The sequence below is a fragment of the Pinus tabuliformis genome, chromosome 1_1, assembly GCF_031772625.1.
Source record: "Pinus tabuliformis cultivar Carrire ecotype Pingquan chromosome 1_1, CPIR1, whole genome shotgun sequence".
Classification (NCBI taxonomy): Eukaryota; Viridiplantae; Streptophyta; class Pinopsida; order Pinales; family Pinaceae; genus Pinus; species Pinus tabuliformis.
Window position 1 is genome coordinate 970,990,217 of NC_142297.1, and position 15,073 is coordinate 971,005,289.

At 35.0% G+C, this 15,073-nt stretch overlaps 1 protein-coding gene across 1 annotated transcript; it reads left to right on the forward strand.

The window, feature by feature from the left end:
• The first annotated feature begins 5,294 nt into the window (after positions 1–5,294).
• On the forward strand, positions 5,295–10,580 carry LOC149217743 (uncharacterized). Its single transcript, XM_089393074.1, has 4 exons — positions 5,295–6,049; positions 6,164–7,343; positions 7,461–7,727; positions 7,816–10,580. The coding sequence occupies exons 1-4, from the start codon at positions 5,553–5,555 to the stop codon at positions 10,459–10,461; spliced, it is 4,590 nt and encodes a 1,529-aa protein (XP_089249200.1). The 5' UTR covers positions 5,295–5,552; the 3' UTR covers positions 10,462–10,580.
• The last annotated feature ends 4,493 nt before the right edge of the window (positions 10,581–15,073 follow it).

Consider the following 15,073-nt stretch of genomic DNA (forward strand, 5'->3'; position numbering starts at 1 on the left):
AGGACATAAGACTAGATCGTATACAGTGAAACCTTCCATGTATTATTGAAATGACACCAGCACCTAGAGATTCAGCTGAAGATCCAACGACAATGAAGTCAGAACCGGAAGACCTCAAAGAATAGATGAGCTCAATGTCCTCAGGATTTTGTTTTTTAGCGGTTAGCTTTCTTTTACATGCATGCTTATGGGATCTAAGACTATAGACTGGTTTTTAAATAGTTATGTATATATTGCTTGGGTAGAAAGACTGATAACTTATCGCTTTTGGATGGCTTACAATATGCATAGGTGGCCAACAGACTTGGTTTCCCAATGGGCAAGTTGAGGCCACCTATTAACTGTATGTGGTTTCAGTTTACTTTTATATAAATAGAAAATGAGGATCTACCTTAGCTTACAAAAAAATTGACAAGGATTGGAAAAGTAAGGTGCATATGCTACCATCTATTTGTTTCCTACAGAGGCCACCTATTAACTGTATGTGGTTTCAGTTTACTTTTATATAAATAGAAAACGAGGATCTACCTTAGCTTACAAAAAAAATGACAAGGATTGGAAAAGTAAGGTGCATATGCTACCATCTATTTGTTTCTTAGAGAAGATCATTTACGCACTTTTAAAAATGATAAATTAAAAGTTATAATTGATAAATAATAATTTAAATTAAAGTAAATTATGAGAGTTTACACAATTTTATATATGATATTGATGAATATAATTAATAACTAAAATAAAATATTTATATATAAATTAATTTTTAATAAATATTGATGAAAATAACTCATAAATATTAAGTAACCAGTTTTTATATAAATAAAAGAAATCAATTGTTAATATATTTATTAGCATGATATCTACTTCTTTATAACTATCTATTAATAAAAAAATCAATTTATACATTTTCATGGTTCGTAGTGTAGTGTATATACAACGTATCTCTCAATCTATATAGAAGATTTATATGAAATAAATTATTAATGTATATTGTGTTAATAAAATATCTACTTCTTTATAACTATCTATTAATAAAAAAAATCAATTTATAATTTTTATGGTTCTTTATAACTATCTACTAATAAAGAAAATCAAGTTATAAGTTTTTAAGGTTCGTTGTAGAGTGTATATATAAAGTATTTCTTTCCATATATATAATTAAGAAAAAACATTTCATGCATTAAAAACGAATTTTTCATATTTGGTGTGAACGACAAGCGAGCTAGTTCCCTAAACGTACTTCTATGATCTGTAATTATAAACTAGGAAAGAACTAGGTTGGAGAAAATCTCTTTTCATGCTCTCATTTTATTACTGCAAGGACAGATTTATTAAAATTCTCTTTCATGCATCCATTTCATTTCCACATGAAAAAATTTATACAGAAAAAATTTCGTGCATACATTTTATTTTGGCAAGAACAGATTTAAAGAAAATTTTAGGCTAATTTAGCTAAATAAAGTTCATAAATTCACCATTTTCTGATCGTTCACTGATGCTGAGGGCTTAAAACAAATATTTTATTTTAGCAAGAACAAATTTAGGCTAATTTAACTAAATAAAGTTCTTAAATTCACCATTTCGTGATCGGTTATTGATGCTGAGAGCATAAAACAAAGATTTTATTTTAGCAATAACAGATCTAAAGAAAAATTTAGGCTAATTTAGCGACATAAAATTCATAAATTCACCATTTCGTGATCAGTGACTGATTCTGAGAGCTTACGATTTCTTTTACCTTTATGCCATTACCGTCATTCAACCACATCGATGATTGTCAAATGAATTGCAGGTCGATAATTGCATAGCTCTAAGGATCTTCCCACAAAAAAGAAACTCATTGCCACAAAAAATAAACTCGTTACAATGTAATAAAATATGGAATTAGGTGTTTTGTTTCATATGCAAAAAGGGAAAATGGGGAACCGAGATGAGATGAGGGCAGAAAAATGCCAAAATGGGGAACCGAGATGAGATGAGGGCAGTGGAATACCATGGTAGAGGTGTCAAATTAGACTTTCCCTGGACAGGAAACCCTCTTTGGCATGGATAAGTAAGAAATCCTCTTTGGCAGGGATACGCAGGAAACTTGCTAGACAGGGGCAAAACAACAAGAGGTTTCATGGATGGATAAGATAGAGGAGGATGATATTCTGCGAGGCAAGCCATGGCCATCTACCTTCTCTCAATTGAGGCTTCACTGCTCCTTGTTGCTCCAAGAAAAGGATCAAGTTTCAACTATTATTTTTAGTTATAACAATATTTTTGATTAACGGTGGAAAACAGTTTAATCGTCTAACATAAGATCCGACAGATCATGGTAAGACACGTAAGACAAGAGGGGAGTTGATTTCAGAAGATCAGACAAATCATGATAAAACACGTAAGACAAGAGGGGAAGACCAGTGTAAAAATAATAATAATAAGAGCAAGATAATAATAATAGCCTCCACATCGTTGAAAGAGAGTAGACCATCTAGTTTTTGCATCGATATATTTGGCTTGCAGTGCCTTCTAACATAATCTTCTGGAATATAAACATCCATAGCCAGGAGCCATGGAAAACTTGCAAGACGCAAAGTGCTTACTCGAGGTTATCACAAAAATGAAAAGGGCCAAGCTGCGATAAAAGATTAATTAATTAAAAGCACCAGATATTGGAATAAATAAAATAGCGCCCTTGGAAATTCAAATTTGAATTCACTTCAAATTGGTTTTCAACATTAATTTTGCCAGACTGGATTACATATTGTATGACTGCAAACATTATTTATTGGCCATCATGACCATGGGGATCATCAACCGTTAAGCGGAAGGTGTATTTGCTAGAAAAATTATGTACATGGGTTTACGGTGAAAGCAAATGTCAGAATCCTCCATTGTCACGGTCACTGTCAAGGCATTCAATACCCTATAGCATAGGAAATAGCGGGGTGAATAATAGACATGTAAACTTGAAAATCAAGGACTCCTACCAAACTTACAATTTTTTTTTTTATTATATAAAATTAATATATTGCATTTAATAATGTAAGTTTTCAATAAAAAAAAAACAAGATGTAGGGTTAAATAATATCCACATGTACTTATCCAATGGGATAGCTCAAATAGTGATGATAGTGTTATTAAGTAACATGTAAATCATGTAATTCAAATAAAATAAAATATTTATTTTTTTGTTTAAAATCCATCAAATATTTGTTGTGTTAAACTGTGTAATTTACTTAATGCAAATCCCAAGGGGATTTTGAAGACATAAAATCCATTTATACATTCAAAAAATGCAATTTAAACAATGAATAATTTACATCGTGTGTGTAGAGAGATAGAAAGAGCACAAATCTATCAAGCAATGAGAGGGATCGAATCTCTGTAGATGCAAACATTTTTCATTACACCTTAAAAGATTTGATAGCTATCAAGCAATGACAGGGATAAAATCTCTCTAGATGCAAACATTTTTCATTACACCTTAAAAGATTTGATAGTTCCAGAGGATTGCCACATTTGTGGTTAAGATGGATCTATACTAGTAAAATTTGCTACATCAGTGGTTAAGATGGATCTATACTGGTAAAGATTAAAGTTATGGCCAAGTTAGATAGTAGAATGGTTTGGTCTATGAACCTTTATTTGTGGGATAATGGACTCACCTTAATGCTTGATAAAGTCTATGGAAATGTACATACTCTACCCACCTCTAAATTGAAACTTTGAAATTATGACCTTTTATGACAGAACATATGTTCTTAACTATTAAACCCATTCAAGTCATACTTTACACTAAAAACTATATATATGTAAACAAATTAATTATTCACTTTCATATTGATTTTATGAACTACTTCGTTTTTATCTCATAGTTAACTTGAATATCATAAAATTCCTAGAATTTGAATACATATCAAATAGAGTAGTCTAAGTAGGTCACAACGTTGTCTGGAAAATAGTGAAAATTCTGGTATAGATTTTAGGAAATATGAGTTATAACTGTCAAGCTGGCCCCCCCAAACATTTTTTATGATGTTGAATCTATTTCCACCATCAAAACAAAGATTCAAACACTCCTATCATAATTTTTGAAAAACAAAATGTCAAATTTAAGTGAAAAATAATTTTCCAAACAAAATTATGGCCTTATCAAATTCCCAACCTTTTACAAAACAAAATTTATTAGAAAACTTAAATTTAATTTTTTTTAATATATAATATATGATTGAAAATAAATATATAACTTTTATTTTAAAATTTATATTTTTTCCATATTCTTGGACGCAAATCTTTAATATTAAAAAAAAACGAAAACGCAAACACATTTAAAATCAATTCTCAATATAATTATTATAAATAAATTTATTTGAAAAACAAAATGGTCAAATTTAAATGAAAAATATTTTTTCAAACAAAATTATGGCCTTATCAAATTCCCAACCTTTTACACAACAAAATTCATTAGAAATCTTAAATTTAATTAGTATTTTTAATAAATAATATATGATTGAAAATAAATATATAAATATTACTTTAAAAATTATATTTTTTTCATATTCTTCAACACAAACCTTTAATATTAAAAAAACGAAAACACACACATTTAAAATCAATTGACAATATAATTATTATTATAAATATATTTACAATGCTTATAGAATCTGATTTTCTTTTTATAAACCTCTTTGATCAAAAGCCCTAAATTTGGCCGCTTTATTTTATGCAATAACAAAATAAAAATTTATTAATAAACTATTTTAATATAAAGGAAATATTTAAGTTTCTTTATATTATTTTTAATTATATTTATCACCGTGTTTTATTAAACTTTCTTTTGTAAACAGGTTAGTGTAAAATATTTAAATTTTTTTTAATTATATTTATGACCCTGTTTTGTTAAGCTTTCCTTCGAAAACAAGTTAGTGTTTTATTGTGGGAAATGTAAAAGTCCATTTTTTTCAAAAGAAGGGTTGATCTCTTATGGAGCAGTGTAAACACTTTGAAATTGATTAATGTATTTGACATTGTGGGTCCTATACACATACATGTATTCAACGTGATAAAGTGCTAACATCTTTATGTCGCGTCGCCTGTACGCTCAATGAAGTAACTGACACGGCGACTCCACCATAGGTGCACGTATTTGACGGGTGAATTTGCCCGTCAAATTCCATCGGCGAGGTTAAAGGCCACGCGATAATTCCGAAGGGCAGGGGCAGGGTTTTAGGGCATGCGCAATTTTCGCAGGGCCTGTATCTAAAATGAAATGAAATCTATGGTCCACATAGACGAAAGTCTCACAAATTTCCTGTACCACAAGAAAAAATTGGTACGCGTGCACTTTGGCATCTGTGTAAAAGTTATGGACGAAATTCGCACGAATTTCCCCTACGATATGAAATAATTGGAGCGCGTGCAACTTTGGCATCACAAAAAGTAGGACTGCTTTTCTTTTGAAGGAAGGAAAGCTGAGAAGACAACTCTCTGCGTTTGGCTTTCTGTTTCATTGCATTCACTTCATCTCGCTCTGATTTCTATCTATCCAATATCAAATACCACTTCTAATGGCATCTTCTTCCTCCATGGCCTCTCCTGCTTCGGCTCCCTATCCCCGTTATGACGTTTTTCTCAACCATCGCGGGCCTGATGTTAAGGCCACTTTTGCCAAGGATCTCTATCATCGCCTTACTTGCTCTGGATTGCAAGTATTTTTGGACGACCCAGAAATGAAGGTTGGATGCGACATTTTCCCGCAAATAGAAGCAGCTATTGGAGTCGCCTCTGTCCACGTCGCGATATTCTCTCCACGTTATGCAGAGTCCAAATGGTGCCTCGAAGAACTCGTCCTCATGGTTACTTCCATGGAGTCGAGGGCTGCTGTTATTCTGCCAGTGTTTTACAACGTAAACCCTTCTGAACTCCAGTATGCAGGAAGATACACGGAAGCCCTTCGCATCCACGAAGAGAAGAAGCGATATGATTTGCAGACCATTCAGAAATGGAGAGACGCTCTTTGTCGTGTGGCGAAAATAAGCGGCTTTGATTTGGATGCCTTTAAGGGGTAAGCATCTGCCACTATCCCAATCTGTAATTTGTATTTTGTTTGCTTGATAGTTACATAACAGCTTAGTTAGGGTTTTCTCAGTTGTTATCTTACTTCTCAATGGTTATTCAGCAACAATGAAGAGCTCTTGGAGAAGGTCATAGAGACCGTGCGGGAAAAGGTTCCAAAACCACCGTTGGATGTGGCAAAATTTCCAACGGGTTTAGAAGAAAAAATGCAAGAGCTTCAAACTACAGTGCTATCGCATGAAGAAGGGCGCCCGGAGGCCAAAGTTGTGGGGATCGTGGGTGCTGGTGGAATCGGAAAAACCACGCTTGCCAAAGAGTATTTTAATCGTCATAGATCAGAATATGGAGCATCTTCCTTTCTGTTCAATGTGCGGGAAAATGGAGCCAGAAATTATTTACATTCTCTACAGATTGATCTACTTAAGCACCTTAAAGGTGTACGTATTGAAATTAATCATTGGAACGAAGGTATAGGGCAACTTAAAGAGAATCTGAAAGATGATAAAGTTCTTGTAATATTAGATGATGTAGACCATTTAGATCAACTACGTGCCTTCTTGCCAATTAAGGATGTTGTTCATCCAAGGAGTTTGATCCTGTTTACAAGTCGTGACAAGGGTTTACTTATAAGAGCAAGAATTGCAGAGTCATCCATCTATCACCTTAGGGGGCTCAATAGAATACACTCCCTACAGCTTTTCTGCTCGCATGCCTTCTCTCAGTTAGATCCACTGCCAAAATATGAAAATTTCGTAGATGGATTTTTAAAGGCCTGCGATGGATTACCGCTATCGCTGGAATTAATTGGGTCTCGTCTTTATGGCGAAGATGACCTATGTCTTTGGCAGCAGGAACTGGATGGACTTAGCGAAACACTACCTGTTGACATAGGGGCAGTAATTAGAATTAGTTATGACTCCCTGCGTGAACAGGAGCAGCAAATATTTTTAGATATCGCTTGTTTTGCAATAGGAGAAGACATGGATAAGTGGATAAAAATATGGAACGGATCAGGTTGGCAAGGTTTGTCAGGCTTCAGAAATCTCCAGTACAAATGCCTTGTAGACGTTAGAATGCCACCACTGGAGCAGTGCCTGCCCTATGGTGTCGATCCTGGTTTTGTTAGTTTTGACTTCAGCACTGACATATTCTGTAAAGATAAAGAAATAAGAATGCATGATCACCTCAGGGACTGGGGGAGACATATTGCTTCAAGATTAACGGCACATCGTGTTTGGAATTCCGGAGAGAGACTTCGTGATCTGTTGGAAGAATCACCATCTGTAAGTGCTTCGTTCATGGCAAACTTTTGAATATGTTAGCAACTTCCAAGATTTCCTATTCCAAGTAAGGCCAGTTTTAAAATGTTATACTATCTATTGTTTTTGTAATCCGAATAGGTAAATCCAGAAGTGCGCGGAATTTGCACCAAGGAGTTGTTGTCATTGAATGAAGCACAAGTGTCGCGGATCAGGAAATTACAACTTATGGATACTCAAGGCCATTATGTTGAACGCATCTTACCTTCGGTGCGCTCACCAAAGCTCGTATGGCTTCGCTGGAAGGAGTGTCCCTTCGATTCCCTGCCTTCTTGGATTCCAATGCGGGATTTAAGAGTTTTAGAAGTTTCCGGGAAAAGATTAAAAAGATTGTGGGAGGAACAACAGGTACGTAGATGTAGCTGTAGTAATTTATAAATGAGAATCAGGATGCTTTTTTTTTTTTCTTATGATGATGGATGTGTGAACAATGCAGGCGCCTTTGCAGTTGGAGGAATTGATTCTTGATGCTCCACTTTTAGAGTTTCCGAAGTCAATAGGACAGTTGAAGCACCTTCAAAAGATTGTGCTACAAAACGCCGTGCTGCGAGACGTTTTCCTGCCGGACGTTGTACTGCGCCTTCAACAGCCGTCTGCTTCTTATTCGGGAGCTCTTCTAAGAACAGCATTGCCAGAAGAATTTTACGATCTTTGCTCGTTGAAATATCTAATAGTAGAAAATTGCACAAAATTCACCGGCTTTGGAGATTTGGCTAAATTGACAAATCTCCAACACATCTGCTTGCAAGGATGTCAGGATTTCAAAGATCTTCCAAAGTCCTTGGGGAACTTGTCCAATCTCCAATATCTCAGTCTGCGGAGCTGTAATAGTTTGAATTATCTTCCAGATTCCTTGGGGAATTTGTCAAATCTCCAATTTCTCCGTCTGTCTCATTGTGAAAAATTAAAGATGCTTCCAGATTCTCTGTGGAATTTGAGAAATCTCCGATGTCTACATATCAAGAAATGCCCAAAGTTGGAGACGCTTCCAGGTTCTTCGAAGATGCTTTCAACAAATATTCAGGAGATCAATCTGGGTGGATGTACAAGTTTGAAGATGCTACCAGACTCCTTAGGGAGTCTCACAAATCTCCGACACATCTGTTTAAATTGTTGTGATAGTTTGGAGATGCTTCCAGACTCTTTCGGGAATTTGACAAATCTCCTAGACATTCGTCTGGTTGCGTGCAAGAGTTTGAAGAGGATTCCAAACTCCTTAACAAATGTGAATCTCCAACTCATCAATTTAGATTACTGTACAAGTTTGGAGATGCTTCCAGATTCTTTTGGAAATCTGACAAGCCTCCAAAGGATCGATCTGAGATGGTGCAGAAGTTTGGAAATGCTTCCAGAGTCCTTTGGAAATCTGACAAGCCTCCAAGAGATCGATCTACGTATGTGCACAAGGTTGAAAATGCTTCCAGAGTCCTTTGGAAATCTGACAAGCCTCCAAAAGATCGATCTGCGGGACTGTCGCAGTTTGAATTATCTTCCAGATTCCTTGGGGAATTTGTCAAATCTCCAATTTCTCCGTCTGTCTCGTTGTGAAAACTTAAAGATGCTTCCAGATTCTCTGTGGAATTTGAGAAATCTCCTATGTCTACATATCGTGGACTGCCCAAAGTTGGAGACGCTTCCAGGTTCCTCGAAGATGCTTTCAACAAATATTCAGGAGATCAATCTGCATGGATGTAGAAGTTTGAAGATGCTACCAGACTCCTTAGGGAGTCTCACAAATCTCCGACACATCGATTTAAGTATATGTGATAGTTTGGAGATGCTTCCAGATTCTTTTGGAAATCTGACAAGCCTCCAAAATATCTATCTGAATGGGTGCACATGTTTGGAGATGCTTCCAGATTCTTTTGGAAATCTGACAAGCCTCCAAAAGATCGTTCTGAGTGGGTGCACAAGGTTGAAAATGCTTCCAGAGTCCTTTGGAAATCTGACAAGCCTCGAAGGGATCGATCTGGTTGCGTGCGAAAATTTGAAGATGCTTCCAACTTCATTTTGGAATCTATCGCGACTTAAACATCTGCATTTGAATTTGAGTTTGATCATTTCCAGTGAAACGCTTGGAAATATAATCACCCTTGAATGGTTAGTTGAGGAATGGTTAGTTGAGGAATGGTCAGATGGGGAGGGGGAGGACTATTGTCTCCAAATGGATCCATTGCTTCCCCGAGTTGCACGTCCACCGTGGTTGGAAAGGATGGCTTTGCAGGGTGCAAACTTGAAAGAGTTACCGAATGATATTGCAGGGCTAAGCAATTTGGAATACATGAGGTTAAGAAGCCCTTCGCTGGAAGTGCTTCCACCTTCGTTCGGTTACCTGAAGAGTTTGAAGGAACTGTGTTTGTATGGATGCGAGAAATTGCAGTGTCTGCCCGAGTCCATTGGACTGTTGACTCAGTTGACAGAGTTGAGGATAGGTGAATGTGGAATACAATACTTACCACCAGCTGTCATGAAGCTGAACAATCTGGAGCATTTAAGGATATGGCGATGTCCTTTACGGGAACTTCCATTTAAAAAGGAGGATGAAGGAGGAGAAGGAGATACGGCATTATTACCAGAATCGTCCAGAGCAAAAAGAGTGAAGTTGAATGAATTGGATTCTTCTTCCGCTGAGAAAGGTATGATGGTTAAGCTAGAGGAGTTATATCTTTTAAAGACAGAAATACGGGAGATATCCTTTCCGGAAGGTGTTTGTCCCAACCTTCGCAATCTGAACATCTCTTGTTGCAGTGATCTAGTGCAGGTTGGGGCATTGCCCGTAACACTCAAAGAGATGGAATTGATTTCTTGTAATGCATTGAGGAAGATAGGAGGGCTTGATGGTCTCGTGCAGCTTTCGTGGCTGAGGATAGTAGGGTGTCCTATAGAAGTGGATGAGCTGCTGCTTCCAGCTCAATCATTGAAATATCAAAAACTCGTTACTTTCGGCGACATTTCCGAGGAAGAGCGTGATGCAAAGCAGAAAGAGCGTAGTGCAGAGGACAATATCTGGTATGGGATGCCTAGTCGTTGTTACTTGTCGGACTGTGACTTGTCGGACTGGGACTTGTCGGACTGGATGTAGAGCTTCCAACAGAGGCACTGGAGAAGGCTGCAGTGCAGTGGAGGATTATTTCTTTGGGCTTTTATTTCTGGGGTTTTGGTATTGGTTTAATGATATTGGATGACTTTTTTCGACTTTTAGTTGAGGTCTGTTCCTCGTGATCAACATTTTCGCATTTAGTATATTTTTCAAAGATATACATCATTTTACTTTTTGGAATTTTAATTCTTCTCGCTAAAAGTCAAATATCCCAGCGATTTTTTATTTACAAACAAATTTGTTTTATAATATTTATAATTTTATACACAATTAGAATAGACGCAGATGAGTTTGCACATCATAATCGACATACTTTTTAGTTACAAACTTCTACTTTTATCATTTTATCCGAACTTTAATTATTTTTATTAAATTTTAATATATTAATTATATTATTTATTAGATTAATATTTTTTAAAATAATTAATTATTAAATATTTATATTTAAAATAAATTTGATTTTAAAATATACATATCAATAATTATAGAAATATTTGTAATGTTACAAAATATTATTAAATTTCGTATTTTAATAAATATAAATAAATAATAATATTATTAGATAATTTAAGAAAAACAAACATAATTTGAAATTTTCATTAAACATATTTCCATTCTATATAGTTCCATTCTATGTAAAATTTTTAAAGTTAGATTATTTTATTTTAGTATTAGTATTTAGGAAATTTTATTTTATATATATATATATATATATATATAAAGAGGATATGACTTACACAATTAAAAATTTAAGTTATTTATGAGGTGTAAATTAGTTGGTTTGAGTGGGGTTTGGTCTCTATTAGATTTGAGGTTCAAACTTCATAAGGAAGAGTTGAGGATGAAAACCATTTTTGGGGAATTAAACTATCATAAAAAATATTTAATTGAAATCAAACTTATCTTGATAATACCATTTCATAACCCTTAATATTTTATAATTCATGATGTTTTATAATTCATTTTTACATTGAATCCATTTCCATACCATTCTACCAAAATTTTTGTGACCAAGTGTTTATAATTTCATCATAATATTTTCCACAAAGATTCATTTGTGTTCTTTAAAATGTAGTCCTATTAAATATATAAGACTTTTTGGAGATAAATCGAGCATTTCATGTTCATTTAGATTCATTTAAAAAACTTAGTTACGAACTAATTTTTTTAAAACTTTTTCAAAATTTAGGTGTGGAGATGATTTGGAAATAGAGTATAAATACCAATATCTTGTTAAATTATGCAACTATGGTCAAATTCCACATTGGACAACTCATTTGATGGAGATAATGATTGCATTGAATTCCTCTTTTTGAGAGGACCAAAATCGACCTAAATATCATCTAATTTAGATAAGTTAAAGTGTATTTTTGAATTATAAGCCCACATGTGCATATTTAATCAAGTCGGCCCTAAAGAAAAGTGGACACCTTTGTTAGGCTATAAACACAAGTTACCTCTACCTCATTTGGACATCATCATGAGTCACTCTTCTATTCTCTTTCTTGGTTTTGGCTCACACAAGTCTGAGGCACGTCTGTGGAGGAATGGGCTCACTCAAAGATAAAATTGCAGGGTTTGAAGCTTACATCTTTGTTTTAGGGTTTTGGGCCTCAGTTGTAGACATGATACAGGAAGAACTCAACCACAGTCGCTCGTTGGACGACTCATCCATGCAACTGAAGCATCTTAGTTGCACACACAACACATCCTCCATGCAATTGGAATCTAGGGTTTCAGAATCACAGTCGTTGGCTTTCTAAACGCTGACTTCGACCACAATCGTTGGATTATAGGTTCAATGGAGTGACTGGAACCTCCCAGTCGCATGCATGACTCTTCTTCCATGCGACCAAGATCTAAATGTTGCTTTTCAGTTATTTGAAATTTTTACTCATTACTCACAGTGTTCGCTAGTTGACCACGGATAGTGACAGTTCATTACAGGCTTTACAATTAGGGTTTTCAGTATGAGCATTGTTGAGTTCATTTCATGGTTTTTGTTTAGTTGATTTTTTTGTTGGATAGTTGTATGGATGAAGATATGGATCATTGTACTCTCTTTTTCTGAATCATTCAATAACAATCTAATAAGAAGAAAAATTTGAAAGGGTTTTCCCCATAGTGGGTTTTGCCCTGGCCTCCTATCAATCTTGGAGTCTCTATGTGTGAATGGTTTTCTTCTATTATTCCTTTATGTTCCACTGCATTGAAGAATATGTTATTGTTCTTTCTACATAGTTTCATATGTTGTTGAATAGTGATGTAAATATGAATACTTTATGATATTATGGGGTGAATTTAATGTGTAAATGAAGAAACGCAATTATCAAAGCAAAGAATAATATAGCCCTAAGAAAAATTAACATGGTATCATAGTTGGGCTAAAGAAAAGTCATGAAGATCACCCCTATGAAGACACCTTTGATGGAAGCAAGAGAGGATGGAGGAGACCTAAGAGAATTTTAGGGTTTGAAAGAAACCCAACGAAATTTGATTGTTATGATTTGATGGATGTTATGAGGATAGGGTTTGAAAGAAACCCTGGTTTATGGCAAATATTTGAGATATTAAATATAGAAACCCTAACATGGTCAATGTGAATATGCTCAAGCACTTGTAACAGATTTGATGAATTCCTAGATGTGATAGTTTCTATTAGGCATGGTTGTTGATGAAGTTGATGAATATATATTGAAGGAAGCAAGTGGACAATGGAAAGTGATGGCTCCTGAAGGCTGGTTCAAGAGGGAGATGACCACCTCTCGTTGAAGATATGTATTTTTCGATTTATGATGCTCCTTTATGTCATTTTTATTTAGATTGTTGAAAATGCAATAAGAAAATCTAGTTTTGACTTTGCCTTGGTCAAACTAGATCAGAATTTGAATTTCTATCTCAGCAAAATACTTGGAGGTAGTTAATTAAGGTGACATGACACTTGTCACTCAGTTAACTCATTTAATTCAAGTTGGAGACACTTGAGTTCAGTTCAGTATGATTGATTGCTAATTTCTAGCAATCTATTTCAATTAAATTGAGTCAAGATCAGTTAAACTAGTTCCAACTGTAAGAGGAACTAGTGGAAGGTCCAAGAGTGGAAGTGGAACTTCAACTCACTGTAGTGATCAACCAGATAACTAATGAATCATCCCAAATAACTGATGCATGCAAATAACTCGAGTTACCTAGTTGAGATATCAGTTCAAGGGCAATGTACTATCAGTTGTAAACTATTCCAAGTTGTACAAGTGGTGCATGCAGTCAGAGATCAGCCTAAAGGAATTGTGCAATCCAGATTGAGGAATTTCCTAATTAATAGGGGTTAATTCATCAAGGAATAGTGCAAGGAAATAGGGAGCTTGGAAGGCTGAGAAATTGGCTAAGTATTGGCCAGTGTCAGTCAGTGAAGTAGTGAGATATATTATACTAGTGTAGGGTGTGCTCAAGTTTGAGAAAGCATATGTATTCATCTCTATTATTTGATTAATGCAATATAGATAGGAAGGGGTTTTGAGCAATTTCTTTCCCTTAGATAAATATCTGTGTATGTGTGTTAAATCTTGATGCATGTTTATGATTTGTGTTCTCGATCACTAATTTCTTTCTCGGAATGAGTAGAGTAGATTTGAGTCTTATGTTTTAGTAAATTACCTGAGAAATTTTGAATCTACATAGGAATTTCTACATGGTATCAAAGCAAGATTGATTGGAGGATCAAATTTGCAGGATTGATTATTCACTGCTAGCAGGATGGCTTTCTATGAACTAAGACTCGAGTATGCCCTTAAGGGTGGCTTAAATTATGTTTCTTGGAAGGACCAGATAGAGGTAGTGCTGGAAAATAATGGGTTGAAGGAATTCATAGATAATGATATCCCGAAACTGGTAGCAATTGATGCTCAGGATCTAGAAGAATGGAAGAAATGTGTAGCCAAGGAGAGGAGGATCATATTGGAGGGAATACGCGACCATATTTTCTCTAAACTCCATGGGAAAGATAATTTGTATGCAATGTGGCAAGCATTTACAAATTTGTTCCAGAATAGTAGTGACTGCAGGAAGCTAGCACTCAAGGAGAAGCTTTGGAGTATCAAGATAGAGAAGGGAAACACAATACCACAGTTTTTGAGAAAGTTCACACAATGCCATGATGAACTTGGGAGTGTTGGTGTTACAATTGTAGTGTAGGTTTTAACCTTGTATAGAAATTACCAGCAAACAAATTCTTAAAATAGAAATATACAATAGCGAGAATAGAAAACAAATATATAGAGAGATTTTCCCTTGGATCCCAAAACTGGGACTACAAATTGACTTTTCATTATGTTCCTTTCAATGTTACAATACATATATATTCATGTCGAAGCATTCATAAACCCCAATACATTAACCCTATATTAGAACATAACCATAGTTCCCTTGATCAGATCTACAAAATATCATGGGAAAAAAATCATCATGCCCAAAACCATGTGAAAAACCCATGCACAAAACCATAGGTAGGTCTGCCTACCTATTATAGGGTTCAAATTTTTTTTTCCATGGCACTGCCTTGAACCCCATGCAGGGGGGCTACCACCCACCTAATGCA

Excerpts from the sequence above, each read along its gene's own strand:
- LOC149217743 (XM_089393074.1), top strand. The coding sequence starts at position 5,553 with ATGGCATCTTCTTCCTCCATGGCCTCTCCTGCTTCGGCTCCCTATCCC. Across the intron at positions 7,344-7,460 it reads TGTTGGAAGAATCACCATCT|GTAAATCCAGAAGTGCGCGG; the intron begins GTAAGTGCTTCG and ends TAATCCGAATAG. Across the intron at positions 7,728-7,815 it reads GATTGTGGGAGGAACAACAG|GCGCCTTTGCAGTTGGAGGA; the intron begins GTACGTAGATGT and ends TGAACAATGCAG.